The 17,453-nt window shown below is 39.0% G+C and overlaps 3 protein-coding genes across 3 annotated transcripts; 2 read left to right on the forward strand and 1 right to left on the reverse strand.

Moving 5' to 3' along the window:
• Positions 1–24: 24 nt before the first annotated feature.
• On the reverse strand, positions 25–2,482 carry LOC137742606 (uncharacterized). The gene is made up of 2 exons (XM_068482515.1): positions 1,516–2,482; positions 25–530 (listed from the first exon to the last, which is right to left on the reverse strand). Exons 1-2 carry the CDS (start codon positions 2,296–2,298, stop codon positions 315–317), a joined length of 999 nt encoding a protein of 332 aa, XP_068338616.1. The 5' UTR covers positions 2,299–2,482; the 3' UTR covers positions 25–314.
• A 2,550-nt stretch (positions 2,483–5,032) lies between these two features.
• On the forward strand, positions 5,033–6,040 carry LOC137743197 (NAC domain-containing protein 41-like). Its single transcript, XM_068483081.1, has one exon. The coding sequence runs from the start codon at positions 5,033–5,035 to the stop codon at positions 6,038–6,040; it is 1,008 nt and encodes a 335-aa protein (XP_068339182.1).
• Positions 6,041–9,010: 2,970 nt separating this feature from the next.
• LOC137743198 (NAC domain-containing protein 58-like) lies at positions 9,011–9,694 on the forward strand. Its single transcript, XM_068483082.1, has one exon. It carries the CDS (start codon positions 9,011–9,013, stop codon positions 9,692–9,694), a length of 684 nt encoding a protein of 227 aa, XP_068339183.1.
• The last annotated feature ends 7,759 nt before the right edge of the window (positions 9,695–17,453 follow it).

Genomic DNA, 17,453 nt, shown 5'->3' on the forward strand with positions numbered 1-17,453 from the left:
GTCTCATTCATGTAACACAGAATCTGACGAATGAACAAAAACATTTGATTTCTACGTTTATTAGAACAAAATCCGAGACGGGAAAAAAAACCTACTTGAAACAAACAACAATGGTAAAAGTACAAATAAATTTAACCCACACCAATGATTCCAACTTACCGACTACTACTGCCCATTAAATAGACAGGAGTCAGGTCTGAAAACTTCTGATTGACTTGCTTAGTATCCTTCGTGTGAAGCAACTCCGATCGTCAATTATACAGGCTGAAGATGTATCGCTATTGAAACGAAAAAAATCTCATTTAAAAGTCTCTTCAGGTTATAGGTCCGCTGTTACGACTGCCATTGAGATCTTGGAAGAAGGTTTTTGAGGCTTCATATGTGGACCAGCAGATGGCAGCAGCGGGGGCATGGAAAAGCATTCTTGGAGCCCATCCCCTAAGAAGACCTTTGTACCCATCCTTTCTCACAATTGTTTGAATAACATCAGTAATCGAACCACTTTTAAATCTGTCACATCCGCAAATACCCTGTTCAACAAATCCATGTTAAGAAAAGCAGCAAACCTTCAGGCAGGTTTGCATTCAGATTATTTAAACCTTCACTCAAATCATCCAATGCCTAGTAATACCATTATAACTAAAGGTGTGTGAATCATCGGATATAGTAATACCATTACAACCAGGTATATATATCATCGGACATAGTAATTTCATTACAACTAAATCCTATGGTTTATCAGTCATTCGTAAAGTCCTGAGCGAGGACCTTCCTTATCCTACGACAAAGCACTAAAATGACCACCCATAAATCGTAGACCAGAACTGCCCCTCATGACTGAATGGGAGAAAGAGCGAGAGCGAGAAAGATGGATTGTTTGTTACTCTAGCAGAGGATCTAGTCCCACACCAATCTGCTTACATAAAAACTTACATTCCGACTCTTAATAGATTGTCCAACCAGACTAACTAAACTTGAGTATGACACAGAATCCCGCTTTCAAGAGAGACAATCACTGACCCACAGAAAAGAAGGACGACACTTACAAAAACCAAGTACCACACTTATTACTTCTTTCTGCTCCATTACTCTGTCAAACGCAAAAAAAACCTATCGATTTTTTATTTGGTCTCTCTACCCCATATTATTTCTTTACATAAGAAAAAGAAAAACACAAGCACAAACAGCCAGTCCAAGTAACAATAACCTAGGATTCCATCGGAGACAAACTTTGCGGAAACCAACAGACAGAATTATCACCTTATCGCTATGCAACATCATTAGTAGATGCTGGGAATCGGAAAGATTACAGGGTAGAACAATCAGTGTCTAGAACTAAAGGGTATCAATTGCATCGTTGAACCTAGTAGCGTGGACGTGTAACTAAGCGGTATTAAAGTGACTGATTGTATGACGAAATTGAATGGTTATCAGTTGCATCAGAATGTATTTAAATCAAACTAAACTAACACCAACAAGTTAATCTGAATATGGGAAAGCCAGAAGTTACTATACCTGACACTGTAATTGCGTTTTCACCACATCAAGCGGCGTAGTGACCACCGCAGCCAACCCCCCAGCTGCAGCACCAGCAGTGGCATGAACAATCAACCGCTCGTCATCCGCATGCTCGGGCGAAATCTCATTCAAAGCCCTCTTCGCCGCCTCGTACGTCGCGAAATGCACCGCCGTGTACGGCGCATTCATCACCACAGTCGTCCTGTAGGAAGCGTAAAACGCCCTAAACCCATCTTCCTTGAACACCTTCCCCACACAATCCCACACCCCCTTGTACGGGCTGTGCAAATTAGTCCCCAGCTGCAACCTCTGCTTCACCATATCCATCGGGGTAAAAACAGCGTCACTCGCCACCGTTGCGAACACGCCGGAAATCGCGTGGGCAACCGGGTTGTTCGGGTTCCCGCCCGAGAAAAACTTCTTGCTCGTCTCGTACACCGAGAAGTAGACGGCGTGTGCCGGGCCCGCGCCGAGTCCCATAGCTCCAATCCCGCGGTAGAGCCCGGCAGGGCCCTCGGACTTCAAAATTGACCGAAGGGCCTGCCGGAGTCCGACGGACTTAATCGGGCACGACCCGAGAGCTTGCATATGGGTTTTAACGGTGTCCACCGGGAACATAGCCATGTGTTCGACCATGCCAGCAATTGAACCGGCGATCATGAACTGCCAAAAGTGGAGACCGTCGTGGGGCGAGACTGTGGGGGTTGGGAGGTAATCCGGGGGCTTCGGAACCGGGTGAAAGTCCTGGTTTTGGAACTTGGCGGTGGCGTCGGTGGCCATGGGGAGGGAGAATGCGGCGGCTGGCGAGATGGGTCGTCGAGAAGTTGGGTTTTGGAGATGGGTTAGGGTCGGATTCGGATGATTTGATTGATTCGGTGTTGGGTTGGAGTGTATTGGGATTTTATCTTCATAAACTGGGGTTTCTGAATCAAAGAAGAGAGGTTGAAGGTTGCATCTTTTGGATTTAAATTATTTAATAGTGTCTGAGAGCTGAAGGGGAGGGTGTGGATTGAAACAGTCAACGACAAGGAAAAGTCAAGTTGGGATACAAGATAAATTAGGTGATTTGGGTAATTAGGGTTCCAAACAATTGGGATTTAGGGTTTTATTTATTTATTGAAAAAAGAAAGAAAATGGATTTTTCTCCCGAATTCGTGGAGAGTAATTAAGATTTTCAAAAGTTATGTTTCTGGCTTTAAGGCCCACAGGAATGGGTAATGGGCTTCTTTTCATTTGTTTCTGTTTTAGGCCCATATATAACTAGGTTCTGCCTCCTTCCCAGTCAAGGGACGTTGGAGATTTTCTAGCTTCACTTAGAAAAAAAGTACAATGCTACGAACACCAACTTGTACAGACGAGGATGTTTAGCAGTGAAGGAGATTGTGCAGTTAAAATGGTTAAGAACGTTAATTTTTTGCATCATACACGAAAAAAAAAATTGTACAAGTAAATGATATTAGATAAGAGAATTCTCTATCACGAGTACTAACATCATATCTTGAATTAGTGAAGATATCAGCAACAAAGTTTACTTTTTAGAAGACTTAATGCCCATGAGATATTGTGAAATTCTTGACAAAAGATTGGCATGTGTACGAGATACCATAAGGTCCCAATATCTCAATGGTAACTTTGTCTAAAGCTTCGAATGAGACTTCATATACAAAATGCAGGAAATATCTATTAAAAAAAATCAAGACTATAATAAGATTGTTTCCAACCGCATTAGAGTTGGGCTTAAAGTTAAGCCTCTTATTGTGTATTGTGCTTTTCTTTTTAAGAAAACAAAAAGGAGTTGACCATTTTTCATAGCTAATTTACAAAGGTTAAATTTTTTTCCAAAGCTTATTCCCTTTCGTTTCTTAAATATTTTCGTAGTTTATTCAATTTTCATTTTAACGTTTGAATTTAGCAAAAATTTAACTTTTTGGAGTTGAACAATGAATATAAAACAAAATCGCAGCAAAATATTATCACCACGTCTAAGGTTGAGCGATAAAGACTTGCTAATTAGGTTATTCGCAGTATGGTTTCGCTAATTACCAAATAGAGTGTTTCCTAATTACCTAAGAACTCACACTGGTTTTTATTGCATGATCTCTAAGTGCAAGATTTAGACCACTCACTAATATATACCATAAAAAAAATAGAAAACTAGATTTTAATCCCTAAATAAGATGAAGTTTAGAAAAATGTCTTATACAAGATTAAAAATTAATTTTAGTCCCTAGACTCTATTTAATGCCAGCATATGTATTCAATGTTTCTTTTTTTATTTATAATTTTATGAATTTAAATTTTATGAAAATATTATAAATTTTAATTCTCATTATGGTAGGCATCTTATATAAGAAAATATTTTCGTAGAGATTTTTCGGTACACTTATGTTTTTGCATAATTTCTTATTTGACACTAATTCATAAAAATATATTTAGGTACAAATATTTCGGTACAATGGGTTAGTATAATATGTTTAGGTACAGACATTTCGGTACACTATTTTAGTATAATATATTTAGGTACCGACATTTCGGTACACTAGTTTAGTATCATATGGTTAGGTATGGAATTTTGGTACACTTATGTTTTTACATATTTTCTTATCTGTGTCACTAATTCACTATAATATATTTAGGTACGGGCATTTCGGTACACTAATTTAGTAAAATATATTATGATATGGATGTTTAGGTACACTAATTGGAGAAAGTTAAATAAAATTGTATAATAATAAATTTAAAATTTATGTAATAACATTAAATAAGTTATCTATTAAATATAAAAACTTTGAAAAAAAAATTCTATTAAATATAAAAACAAAAATATAATATGAATTTGAATTAAGTACACATTAAGGGTCTAAAATCAATAATCAAACTAACACCAGGTTTTTTTTTTAAATTTTAATCTTCTTGAAGGATTAAAATTCAAAAACCCCTAAAAAAAATTACTAATGTACAGCATAACATTATTTATCATACTCCACGAAGGATTAAACTTCCATTAACTAGAAATTCTTTAATATTTCCTTTCGGTTTTTGTCCAAGCAAAATTCCATGGAGTGGTTTAATTTTAATTATTCCATTTTTAGCGAGTGTCTGCATTGTTTTTTACAATTTGGAATTTAAAAAATTAATAGCAAAAAAAGGGAAAACAGAGAAAAATTTGGATCTAATTGTTTCCAAATTAAACGCGTTGTTAAATGATTAACGGCAATGAAACTTAACATAAATGAAGAGAGTCGGAGTCCTACTAAAAGTGAGATTTCTCTATTTCCTAATACAATCAGGACAGGCTAATTTAGGGTTTCTATTTCTTACTTACCCTCCAAGCAACTAATTAACCCTAAACCAATACCCTCACCGCCCCATGGGCACTCCCCCTCTCTATATCTATAAATAATACCACTTACTCTTTGCTCTCTTGCTTTTGTCTGTCCCATCAACAACAACGCACAGAAACCTAGTTCACCACTCGATCGGCTGCTGCACTTCATCTTCTCGTGTGTTGTTAATGGAGATCAATCATTCCCTTGTACCGAGTTGTTTCCGCTTCAAACCCACCGATCAGGAACTCATCGGTCGCTTCCTCCGCTACTTTTTGGGGGAGACCCCGCGGCTACTGCCCCCGCCGCCGCACCACACCTTCATGCACAAGTGCAACCTCTTCGGCAACCACTCAGAACCCTCTGAGATTTGGGAGGCCTTTGGAGGAGGAGCACTTCAACTTACTGCTGCTGATCAACCCCCCTTGTATTTCTTCTCTGAGCTCACGAAGAAAACCCCCAAGGGTTCGAACATCGTTCGGAAGATGGGAAGAAACGGAGGTAAATGGGACGGCAAGGCAGTCCCTGCATGGGTTGAGGGAACTGACGGAACTTCTACCTGCATTGGACTAAAAAGGACCTTCTGCTACAAGAATGTATGCTCAGAGGACCATGGCGCGTGGTTACTAGACGAATACAGTCTCTTTGCGGCCCCAAGGAAGCGCAAGAGCCATACAAGTTACGATTTTGATTACGTGCTTTGTCGATTGAGGAAGACGTCCGACATTAACAAGAGAAAGTGCCCGACTTCATCATCATCAGAGGATGATCAAGTGACCGCTTTGAAGAAGAACAGCATTAAGAAGAGAAAATTTCCGACTTCATCATCATCAGAGGATCAAATGACCACTTCGAACAAGAGGAAGAAGAAGATGCACGCAAACGAAGAGATCGAAAGTGATGATGATCAAGAATTACTTCTGCCAGCAGATTCTGGAATTGCTGCAGTTGGAGCTGTAGAAGAGAATGATTGGGATCCAAGTTTATTAGAGAAATATTTGCTTGAAACCCATGAAGGGGAACCCTTGAATCCAAGTTTCTACAACGAATGGATCGCTGCGGATGGAGAAGGAGTACAAGAAGCTTATCATCCAAATGCCAGCGAGAAAGTGCTCGACCAATCATTTTACGGCAGCAGCTACTTGGATAGTTGTTTTTTGGAAGATCAGTTCGTGCCACCTATTAACATTGTATAAGAGATATTGTAATAGTTCTGTGTAATTTTCCACTGCCAGTACAACTTGGTTCTGAACATCTGTATACAAATTCTGTCGGCTTTAGTATGCTTTGTTTCCGATGATTATGTATGTATGAAATTATGAATTATATGAGTCTGATTTTCCAGTAAATTTACTCAAATTTGTTAATTTGATGACAAAATAATGGAACTGCTCTTTAAACACAACTTGCTAGTAGATTTTCTTTTTAATTTACACAAAACAAATATTTTCTTGTCTCTAATTAATCGTCCGTGAATACGAAGCTTAAAAATTTTGATCTCAGATTATAAGAGTTCACAATCCGTGCGCTTAATTAATACCACATGACGTTTAAGCCTAAAGCATAAGCAGGTTTTTGGAGAAAGAAAGTAAGACTAACTTGAGACGCAAGGCACCTCAAACCAGTTTGGAGTAAACGTAGACAAGCCATCAAAGCAGGGTAATACAATTAAGCAAGTGGGTAAAAGAGCTTTTTATTTCACTAGAAATTATAAAATTTGAATAAACATTGATCGCACTCGTGTGGTTACAATTACAATAAGATCATCAAACATGTTTAACAGAGAACATGCTATAATTGGATGAAATTAGGAGACAATCAAGTCAACAATCCAACAATAAGATCACTAGCAACGCTGCTCTTCTTGCCGCATAAACCGTTTCTGCATTGGGAGTGGAGTCGTCAAGCCTATTACCTTAGCTGTAAAGGCCCGAGGTAGCTTCTTCCGGTGGTTGTTTATCATCTGCAACTGTAGTTGTCAATTGTTGCCCTGCGGATTGCCTCAATTCAAGACCACTGGCATTAGAAGATCCACACAACCCAAAATTTGTATTTACTTCTGAATCAAATAAGGCAGCAAGGTTCAAAGATGCATTCTCACCGGTGATACCTTGATACAGTGGTACATTGGACTTGTGCTCCTTATCACTGACAATTCAAACAAAAACCGATACAGTGATTGTTGGAACTTTACAATTAGCCAGAACCGTAAATCACAATATATTTGGAAGGTCTCGAACTGTCTCGTCAATAGCTCAATCTTCTACATGTCTGCAGGGTCCAATATCCCAGCAACCTTCTCATCCTTCAGGGTGTTCCTCATGTTGTAGGTGTAGTTCTCGAGCGAGCGAGTTCTTGGCATCCAACTTGTTCTTAACCTCCTCACCTTCAGGTTTGTACCTCTCTGCCTCTTGTACAGTCTCTCAGCAAAAATCCAACTTGGTCTTAACCTCCTCACCAAAAATCCAACAAATAATTGGCTATTTATCAAAATTAAAAAGAATTAATTAATTTTAGAGGGAAAGAAAAGAAACGAAGAGACCTGGAGAGCAACACGTTAGTTGTATGACCATAGCGTTCCCATGGGCACTTTTCCATTGTGCTCTCGCACCCAACACATCAAATGCCATATAGGATTTGGAGTCATGAAAGATACAATTACAAAGCAGCATCAGGATATTAGTCCAAGCACTAATCACTCGAGGAAACTAATCCCTAGCACAAGAGAAGATCCGAATGCACTAAGCAGCATCAGGAAATTTCAGTGCCAATTATTGCCGTTTATTTGCAACATCAGAGCTAGTTGCAAAGCATGAATGATACACATATCTCCTACTCAAGTACCAACAGTGCAATTGTGCAAACTCCGGACAGAGCAATTCACTTTATGATCATATTAATTAAGCTATTTTGAACATAAGAAATACCATTTTCATAAAATTTGAAAACAAAAAATGGACTAAAAGAAACTATACTTCCGACTTAATTTGAAGTTATCATACAAAGGCGTTTTTAAATATGGGTCCAATTTTATATGCCTATTTTGAATGGAATCCACTAGTATTACATTCTTATAAGTAAGGTCTTGTAAGTAGACGTCAGCAACTAAAGTGTCCGTGTTTTTAAAATAAATTACATCAATTGTCATTGTATGTTTTAACACGACTCATCCAAAAATTAAAGTGATTTAGATTTGGGGAAATAAATTACCTTTCTGTTAATGTTAATGTTTGTCTACCTGAAATAGTGGAAATTCTAGTCTAAAATTTGCTTGAATTTTATTGGTCTTCCTGTTGAGCCGATGTTATTATTATATTGTTTGAGTATCTATTATTCAGGTACTCCAAATAATGGACATGTACCTAAAGAATAGGAGGAAAACGACGAGGATTTAAGAAAGAGGAGAAGGTCAACGTGCATATGGTTTAATAAGCTAAAATAATTTAGGAGAATTATCTTTTAGTCTTTCATGAATTTAAGGATTATCATAAACTTATCCTGATACTAGGGTATAAAAGTGGACTAATATTAAGGATTATTATCAGTAATGCTAAGATCACGGGTAACATTGGGATGATAAAAAATGATCCAAAAAAATAGGAACGACAATGATGTGGAATTACAATCATTGGACCTAATTATAAAATAACTAAAAAGCGTGCTAATCCTAATACTAGGGTACAAAAGTGGACTAATATTAAATTAATTATTCCTTTTTTTTTTCTTTCCAATTTAGCGAGTGTCTGCATTTTTTTTTGTTTCAATTTTTTTGGAATTAAAAATAATAATGGCAAAAAAAGGAAAAGCAAAGAAAAATTTGGTTTTAATTGTTTCCAAATTAAGGACGTGGTTAAAATGATCAACCGCTATGAAACTTAACATAAATGAAGAGAGTCGGAGTCCTACTAAAAGTGAGATTTCTCTATTTCCTAATACAATCAGGACAGGCTAATTTAGGGTTTCTATTTCTTACTTACCCTCCAAGCAACTAATTAACCCTAAACCAATACCCTCACCGCCCCATTGGCACTCCCCCTCTCTATATCTATAAATAATACCACTCACTCTTTGCTCTCTTGCTTTTGTCTGTCTCATCAACAACAACGCACAGAAACCTAGTTCACCACTCTATCGGCTACTGCACTTCATCTTCTCGTGTGTTGTTAATGGAGATCAATCATTCCCTTGTACCGAGTTGTTTCCGCTTCAAACCCACCGATCAGGAACTCATCGGTCGCTTCCTCCGCTACTTTTTGGTGGAGACCCCACGGCTACTGCCCCCGCCACCGCACCACACCTTCATGCACAAGTGCAACCTCTTTGGCAACCACTCAGAACCCTCTGAGATTTGGGAGGCCTTTGGAGGAGGAGGAGCACTTCAACTTGCTGCTCCGGATCAACCCGCCTTGTATTTCTTCTCTGAGCTCATGAAAAAAACCCCCAATGGTTCGAAAATCGTTCGGAAGATGGGAAGAATCGGAGGTAAATGGGACGGCAAGGCAGTCCCCGCATGGGTTGAGGGGACTGACGCGACATCTACCTGTATTGGACTAAAAAGAACCTTCTGCTTCAAGAATGAAGGCTCGGAGGACCATGGCGCGTGGTTACTAGACGAATACAGTCTCTTTGCGGCCCCAAGGAAGCGCAAGAGCCATACAAGTTACGATTTTGATTACGTGCTTTGTCGATTGAGGAAGACGTCCGACATTAACAAGAGAAAGTGCCCGACATCATCATCATCAGAGGATGATCAAGTCACCGCTTTGAAGAAGAACGGCATTAACAAGAGAAATTGTCTGTTGAATAATTGGCCAAGTGGCCAAGTGGACAAATGTCCAAGAAAACTTTAGGTGATTAAACAATCCAAAGGTGGAAACACATTCCTTGTTTTGGGGAGGAAAATAAGGGAAATGTTTGGTTGCTTTTGAAAAAGGTTTTGAAACAACACCCGTGAGTTTTGGTTTTTTCATAATAAAGGGTTTGGTTGCTTTTCCATTCGGTTGTGTGGAAACAAGAGAGAATGGAGATTTGCAGAGAGTTTTGCAGAGAGAAAGAGGGCAGAGAACAAGGGGTGCCACATCCCCCATTTGAAAAGAGCTCCTCTCTTCGGTTAGTAATCATCCACCAAAGTAGTTGTTGTTGTAATAGCTTTGAGCTATATGTATAGAGAAGAAATTATTCATTATATTTCTTTCTCTATTTGTTTCTTTGGTGTGTGAGAGTTATTGGGTGTATTGGGCTTTTGGGTTGTGAGATCACCAACACTTTGTAAACTCCCATTTGGTTGATAGTGGATTATTGGGTGAGCTCCTACTGCTCCGAGGACGTACTCCAGTTACACTGACTGTGGAGGAACCTCGTTAAAATCTTTGTGTCTTTAATATTTTGTTCTTGCATTTTCATTTGATAAATTTCCTGTGGGCTAGCTTGAGTTGGTTCCAAAAGATTTTGGTGCTATCCTAGCACAACAATTGGTATCAGAGCACTGGTTGCTCTTGGGTACTGTCTAGTTGCCAAAGATGTCAGACGGACAAGATGAGAATCCTTTTGGAAGCAGCTCCGGGTTTGCAATAACTACGGTGCAAAATGCAAAGTTCGAAGTGGAAAAGTTTGATGGCACAAACAACTTCGGGATGTGGCAATGTGAGGTTAAAGATGTGTTGGCTCAACAAGATCTTCTTGCCGCCTTGGGAGAGAAGCCTGAAGCTATGTCGAAACTGGAATGGGAGAAATTAAATTTGTGGGCTTGCTCTTCAATTCGGTTGTGCCTTGCAAAAACTCAGAAGTATTTTGTGATGCGGGAGACTTTGGCAAGTGTGTTGTGGCAAAAATTGGAAGACAAGTATATGACGAAGAGTGCAGAGAACCGGCTACACTTGAAGAAAAAGCTCTATCGCTTCCAATACAAAGAAGGTACAAAAATGATTAGACACCTTGATGCTTTTAATAAGTTGATTGCCGACTTGTTAAATTTAGATGAGGATATTAAGGATGAAGATAAGGCCTTAATATTGTTGAATTCCTTGCCGGACTCTTATGAGCATTTTGTTACCACTATTATGCATGGTAAAGAAACTGTGAAATTTGAAGATGTGTCAAATGCCTTGATGAATTATGAAATGAGGCATAGAGATAAAAATCATGATAGTACCTCTGAAGCTTTATTTGTTAGAGGTAGATCATCGGAGAGGAGATCCTCTTCTAGCAGGAAAAAATCACAGTCTCGACCTAGAGGAAACTCTAAAGGTAGAAAACCTTTGGAAAGGGATGAATGTGCCTTTTGTCGTAATAAGGGCCATTGGAAGAAAGATTGTCCTAGATTGAAGACCAAAGGCAAAGAAAGTTCTGAAGCTAATGTTGCTGAGGTTGAAACAGATTTTTCTGATTTTGCTTTAACCACTTCCTCATTATTTGATTGTGCTACTAAGTGGGTTTTGGATACGGGTTGTACTTATCATATGACTCCTCACAAGGATTGGTTTTCAAGCTTGAAAGAGTTTGATGGCGGTGTTGTGTTCAAGGGAGATGACAATCCTTGCACAACAAAAGGGATTGGTACAGTTCGTTTGAAGTTGCATGATGGCATGGTTAAAGAGTTGACAGGTGTTCGGTATGTACCGAATTTGAAGAAAAATCTTATTTCTTTGGGAACTTTGGAAGCCAAGGGCTTCAGGTTTCATTCAGATGGGCAGACATTGAAGGTGACTTATGGTGCACTTGTTGTGATGAAAGCTCCTCGATGTGGCCATTTGTATTTATTGCAAGGAAGCACTGTGACAGGTGAAGCGTCTGTAGTCTCAGAAAATATGGGCACATCCGATTCTGATACTACTAGACTGTGGCATATGAGGTTAGGCCATGCTGGTGAGAGAGCTCTACAAGGGCTTGTGAAACAAGGTCTTCTAAAAGGTGCCACGACTTGTAAGCTTGATTTCTGCGAGCATTGTGTCTTGGGAAAACAAACTAGAGTGAAGTTTGGTACTGCTGTACATCAGACGAAGGGCATTCTTGATTATGTGCATTCGGATGTTTGGGGTCCTACAAAGACTCCCTCTTTGAGTGGTAGACATTGGTTCGTGACCTTTGTTGATGATTATTCAAGAAGGTCTTGGGTCTACACTATGAAGCACAAGAGTGAGGTGTTGAGCATTTTCTTGGGTTGGAAGAAAATGGTTGAGAACCAGACTGGGAGAAAGATTAAGATTTTGAGATCGGATAATGGTGGTGAATACACATCCGACCCTTTCTTTAAAGTTTGCAAAGAGGAAGGGATTGTGAGACATTTTAGTGTCCGGGGAACTCCACAACAAAATGGAGTTGCAGAAAGATTGAATCGAACCTTGCTTGAGAAGGTTAGATGCTTGTTGTCTCAGTCGGGTTTGAGCAAGTCATTTTGGGCAGAGGCAGTTACTTATGCATGTCACATCATCAACCGATTACCCTCAGCTGCTATTCAGGGTAAGACACCAATGGAGGTATGGATTGGAAAACCTTCTACTGATTATGATTATATTCGTATTTTTGGTTCACCTGCTTATTTTCATGTAACTGAAAATAAACTTGATCCTAGAGCCAAAAAGGTTATCTTTCTTGGTTTTAGTAGTGGTGTCAAAGGTTACAGGTTATGGTGCCCGGAGATGAAGAAACTTGTAATCAGCAGAGATGTGACATTTGATGAAGAAAATATGTTCAGAGACTCTGAAAAGAATGTGAAAGATGTCCAACAGGTGGAGCTTGAGAAAGTTGCCTCTAGTACTTCAAATCCTATTTCCGCTGATGTCGAAGCCACTATAAGTGAAGAAGTGGGAGACCATGAGGATGTTGAAGAAGTTGAACTTGAAGATTCTATTCAAGTTGAAGAGCAAGTTTCACCTCAAGAGTCTATTGCCAAGAACAGAGGAAAAAGACAAATTACCAAGCCAGCTCGGTATAGTGACTATGTTGCTTTTGCTCTTCCTATTATCACTGATGAGATTCCATCCAATTTTGAGGAAGCCATTGAGAGTGAGGAAAAGGAGAAGTGGTGCAATGCCATGGGCGACGAGATGAATTCTCTCATGAAAAACAAGACTTGGGAGTTAGCTAAATTGCCTAAGGGTAAGAAAGCTATTGGTTGCAAATGGGTGTATGCCAAGAAGGAAGATGTTGCTGAGAAAAGCAATGTCAGATTCAAAGCAAGATTAGTTGCTAAAGGGTATGCACAAAAGGAGGGCATTGACTACAATGAAATCTTTTCTCCAGTTGTGAAGCACTCCTCAATTCGCATTATGTTAGCTCTTGTTGCACAATATGATCTTGAACTTGTGCAACTCGATGTGAAAACGGCTTTCCTACATGGTGATTTGAATGAAGAGATCTATATGTGTCAACCGGATGGGTATATGGTGAAAGGGAAAGAAAATTTGTTTTGCAAGTTGAAGAAATCACTTTATGGCTTGAAGCAATCTCCAAGACAATGGTATTTGAGGTTTGATAAATTTATGAGAGGCCAAAATTATTCTAGAAGTCAATATGATCATTGTGTGTACTTCAAGAAGTTGCAAGATGGGTCTTTCATTTATTTATTGATATATGTTGATGATATGTTGATTGCCTCAAAGAATGTCAAAGAGATTGAGAAATTGAAGAAGCAAATGAAGAATGAGTTCGAGATGAAGGATCTTGGTGAAGCAAAGAAGATCCTTGGCATGGAGATCACTAGAGACAGAGAGAAAGGTTTGGTATGCTTGAATCAAAGATAATACCTTGAGAAGTTGATTCGGAAGTTTGGAGTTCATGATTCAACTAAACCGGTTAGTACCCCTTTGGCTCCTCATTTTAAATTGAGTTCTCTACAATGTCCTAAAACTGATCAAGAGAAGCTACAAATGAAAAATATACCATATGCAAATTTGGTTGGTAGTTTGATGTATGCAATGGTATGCTCTAGACCGGATATTGCTCATGCAGTTGGCATAGTGAGTCGATATATGCATAATCCTGGTAAAGAGCATTGGAATGCAACTAAGTGGATATTGAGGTATCTCCATGGTACTCGAGATGTTGGTTTATGCTTTGAGAGGGATGACTCTGGTATTGGTCATTTTGTTGTTGGTTATGTTGATTCAGATTATGCAGGTGATCTGGATGGAAGGAAGTCTACTACAGGCTATGTGTTTACTATGGCTAAAGGGCCAGTTTGTTGGAGGTCCATTTTGCAGTCGTCTGTTGCCTTGTCTACTACAGAGGCTGAATATATGGCAGTTGCTGAAGCTATAAAGGAGGCCATTTGGATACATGGACTGATTAGAGATTTGGGGGTTGATCAGAAGCAGGTGGAGGTGCATTGTGATAGTCAGAGTGCCATTTATTTGGCTAAGTATCAGGTTCATCATGCGAGGACCAAGCACATAGATGTGCGTTATCACTTTGTTCGTGAAGTTGTTGGTGAATGAGAAATCATTCTCCAGAAGATTCCAACTAAAGACAACCCCGCTGATATGTTGACTAAGGTTGTTGGTGTAGCCAAGTTTGTTCATTGCTTGAACTTGGCTCACATTTTGCCTATATAAAGAAGGCGTTGAGCAGTAGGAGTTTTGGAGATTTGGCTCGGCATGAGTTGTTCTCTTGCTAGTGATTGGGAGTGATGTTGTGTGTTAATTGTGTTGTTTGGCTTATCATGGCGTTTTTCGGAACTTGGCCAAGGTGGAGATTGTTGAATAATTGGCCAAGTGGCCAAGTGGACAAATGTCCAAGAAAACTTTAGGTGATTAAACAATCCAAAGGTGGAAACACATTCCTTGTTTTGGGGAGGAAAATAAGGGAAATGTTTGGTTGCTTTTGAAAAAGGTTTTGAAACAACACTCGTGAGTTTTGGTTTTTTCATAATAAAGGGTTTGGTTGCTTTTCCATTCGGTTGTGTGGAAACAAGAGAGAAGGGAGATTTGCAGAGAGTTTTGCAGAGAGAAAGAGGGCAGAGAACAAGGGGTGCCACATCCCCCATTTGAAAAGAGCTCCTCTCTTCGGTTAGTAATCATCCACCAAAGTAGTTGTTGTTGTAATAGCTTTGAGCTATATGTATAGAGAAGAAATTATTCATTATATTTCTTTCTCTATTTGTTTCTTTGGTGTGTGAGAGTTATTGGGTGTATTGGGCTTTTGGGTTGTGAGATCACCAACACTTTGTAAACTCCCATTTGGTTGATAGTGGATTATTGGGTGAGCTCCTACTGCTCCGAGGACGTACTCCAGTTACACTGACTGTGGAGGAACCTCGTTAAAATCTTTGTGTCTTTAATATTTTGTTCTTGCATTTTCATTTGATAAATTTCCTGTGGGCTAGCTTGAGTTGGTTCCAAAAGATTTTGGTGCTATCCTAGCACAACATTGTCCGACTTCATCATCATCAGAGGATCAAGTGACCACTTCGAACGAGAGGAATAAGAAGATGCGCGCAAACGAAGAGATCAAAAGTGATGATGATCAAGAATTACCTCAGCCAGCAGATTCTGGAATTGCTGCACTTGGAGCTGTAGAAGAGAATGCTTGGGATCCAAGTTTATTAGAGAAATATTTGCTTGAAACCCATGAAGAGGAACCTTTGAATCCAAGTTTCTACAACGAATGGATTGCTGCAGATAGAGGAGGAGTACAATAAGCTTATCATCCAAATGCCTACGAGAATGCGCTCGACCAATCATTTTACGGCAACAGCTGCTTGGATAGTTGTTTTTTGGAAGATCAGTTCGTGCCACCAATTGTATAAGAGATATTGTAATAGTTCTGTGTAATTTTCCACTACCAGTACAACTTGGTTTTGAACATCTGTACGTATACAAATTCTGTCGGCTTTAGTCTGTTTTGTTTCCGATGATTACATATGTATGAAATTATGAATTATCTGAGTCTGATTTTCCCGTAAGTCTACTCTTAAATTTGTTAATTTGATGACAAAATAATGGAGCTGCTCTCTTAAACACAACTTGCTAATAGATTTTCCTTTTAATTTACACAAAACGAATATTTTCTTGTCTTTAATTAATCGTCTATGAATACAAGGCTTAAACATTTTGATCTCCGGATTATAAGAGTTCACAATCCGTGCGCTTAATTAGTTACCACATGACGTTTAAGCATAAAGCATAAGCAGGTTTTGGGAGAAAGAAAGTAAAACTAACTTGAGATGCAAGGCACCTCAAATCAGTTTGGAGTAAACGTAGACAAGCCATCAAAGCAGGGTAATACAATTAAGCAAGTGGGTAAAAAGATTTTTATTTCACTACAAATTGTAAAATTTGAACAAACATTGCTCGCGCCCGTGTGCTTACAATTACAATAAGATCATCAAACATGTCTAACATAAAACATACTATAATTGGATGAAATTGGGAGACAATCAAGTCAACAATCCAACAATAAGATCACTAGTAACGTTGCTCTTCTTGCTGCATAAATCGTTTCTGCATTGGGGAGTGGAGTCGTCAAGCCTATTACTTCAGCTGTAAAAGGCCCGAGGTAACTTCTTCCGGTGATTCTTTGTCATATGCAACTCTAGTTGTCAATTATTGCCCTGCGGGTTGCTTCAATTCATGAGTACTGCCTTAGAAGATCGACACAACCCAAAATTTGTATTTATTTCTGCATCAAATGAGACAGCAAGGTTCGAAGAAGCATTCTCACCGGTGATACCTTGATACAGTGATACATTGGAGGACTTGTGCTCATTTTCACTGACAATTCAAACAAAAACTGATACAGTGATTGTTGGAACTTTACAATTAGCCAGAACCCTAAATCACAATATAGTTGGAACGTCTCGAACTGTCTCGTCAATAGCTCAATCTTCTGCTTGTCTGCAGGGTCCAATATCCCGGCAACCTTCTCATCCTTCACGGTGTTCCTCATGCTGTAGGTGTAGTTCTCAAGCGAGTGAGTTCTTGGCATCCAACTTGGTTTTAACCTCCTCACCTTCAGGTTTGTACCTCTCTGCCTCCTTTACAATCTCTCAGCCTCTTACCTTCTCAAGCTGAGCTTGTCATTGGTAATAGTGGCCTTGTTTGAAAAGAAAAATCCGCAAATTTACCAATCTCCTGTACCTCTAGCTTTTCATGTCATGGAATCCACATTGTTAGAAGTTCAAATTTCATGTACTATCGAAAAGAAAAAAAGTTTGATAACGGGTGCAAGCAATATTCTAAACCACTTACATTGAATATGCATCAACTGCCATATAGGGTTTAGGATTAGGAGTCATGAAAGATACAATTACAAAGCAGCATCAGGATATTAGTCCTAGCACTAATCACAGAGGAAACTAATCCCTAGCACAAGAGAAGATCCAAAAGCACTTAGCAGCATCAGGAAATTTCAGTGTCAATTATTGCCGTTTATTTGCAACATTGTTCCAGAGCTAGTTGCAAAGCATGAATGAGACACATATCTCCTACTCAAGTGCCAACAGTGCAATTGTGCAAACTCCGGACAGAGCAATTCACTTTATATTAAGCTATTTTGAACATAAGAAATACCATTTTCATAAAATTTGAAAACAAAAAAAGGACTAAAAGAAACTATACTTCCGACTTAATTTGAAGTTACCACACAGGGGGGTTTTTAAATATGGGTCCAATT

Source organism: Pyrus communis, chromosome 8 (assembly GCF_963583255.1).
Source record: "Pyrus communis chromosome 8, drPyrComm1.1, whole genome shotgun sequence".
In the NCBI taxonomy this organism is placed as follows: Eukaryota; Viridiplantae; Streptophyta; class Magnoliopsida; order Rosales; family Rosaceae; genus Pyrus; species Pyrus communis.

Coding starts and splice junctions, on each gene's coding strand:
- LOC137742606 (XM_068482515.1), bottom strand. CDS start 2,298: ATGGCCACCGACGCCACCGCCAAGTTCCAAAACCAGGACTTTCACCCG. Junction 531..1,515: donor AAACGCAATTACAGTGTCAG/GTATAGTAACTT, acceptor TTTGTTGAACAG/GGTATTTGCGGATGTGACAG.
- LOC137743197 (XM_068483081.1), top strand. CDS start 5,033: ATGGAGATCAATCATTCCCTTGTACCGAGTTGTTTCCGCTTCAAACCC.
- LOC137743198 (XM_068483082.1), top strand. CDS start 9,011: ATGGAGATCAATCATTCCCTTGTACCGAGTTGTTTCCGCTTCAAACCC.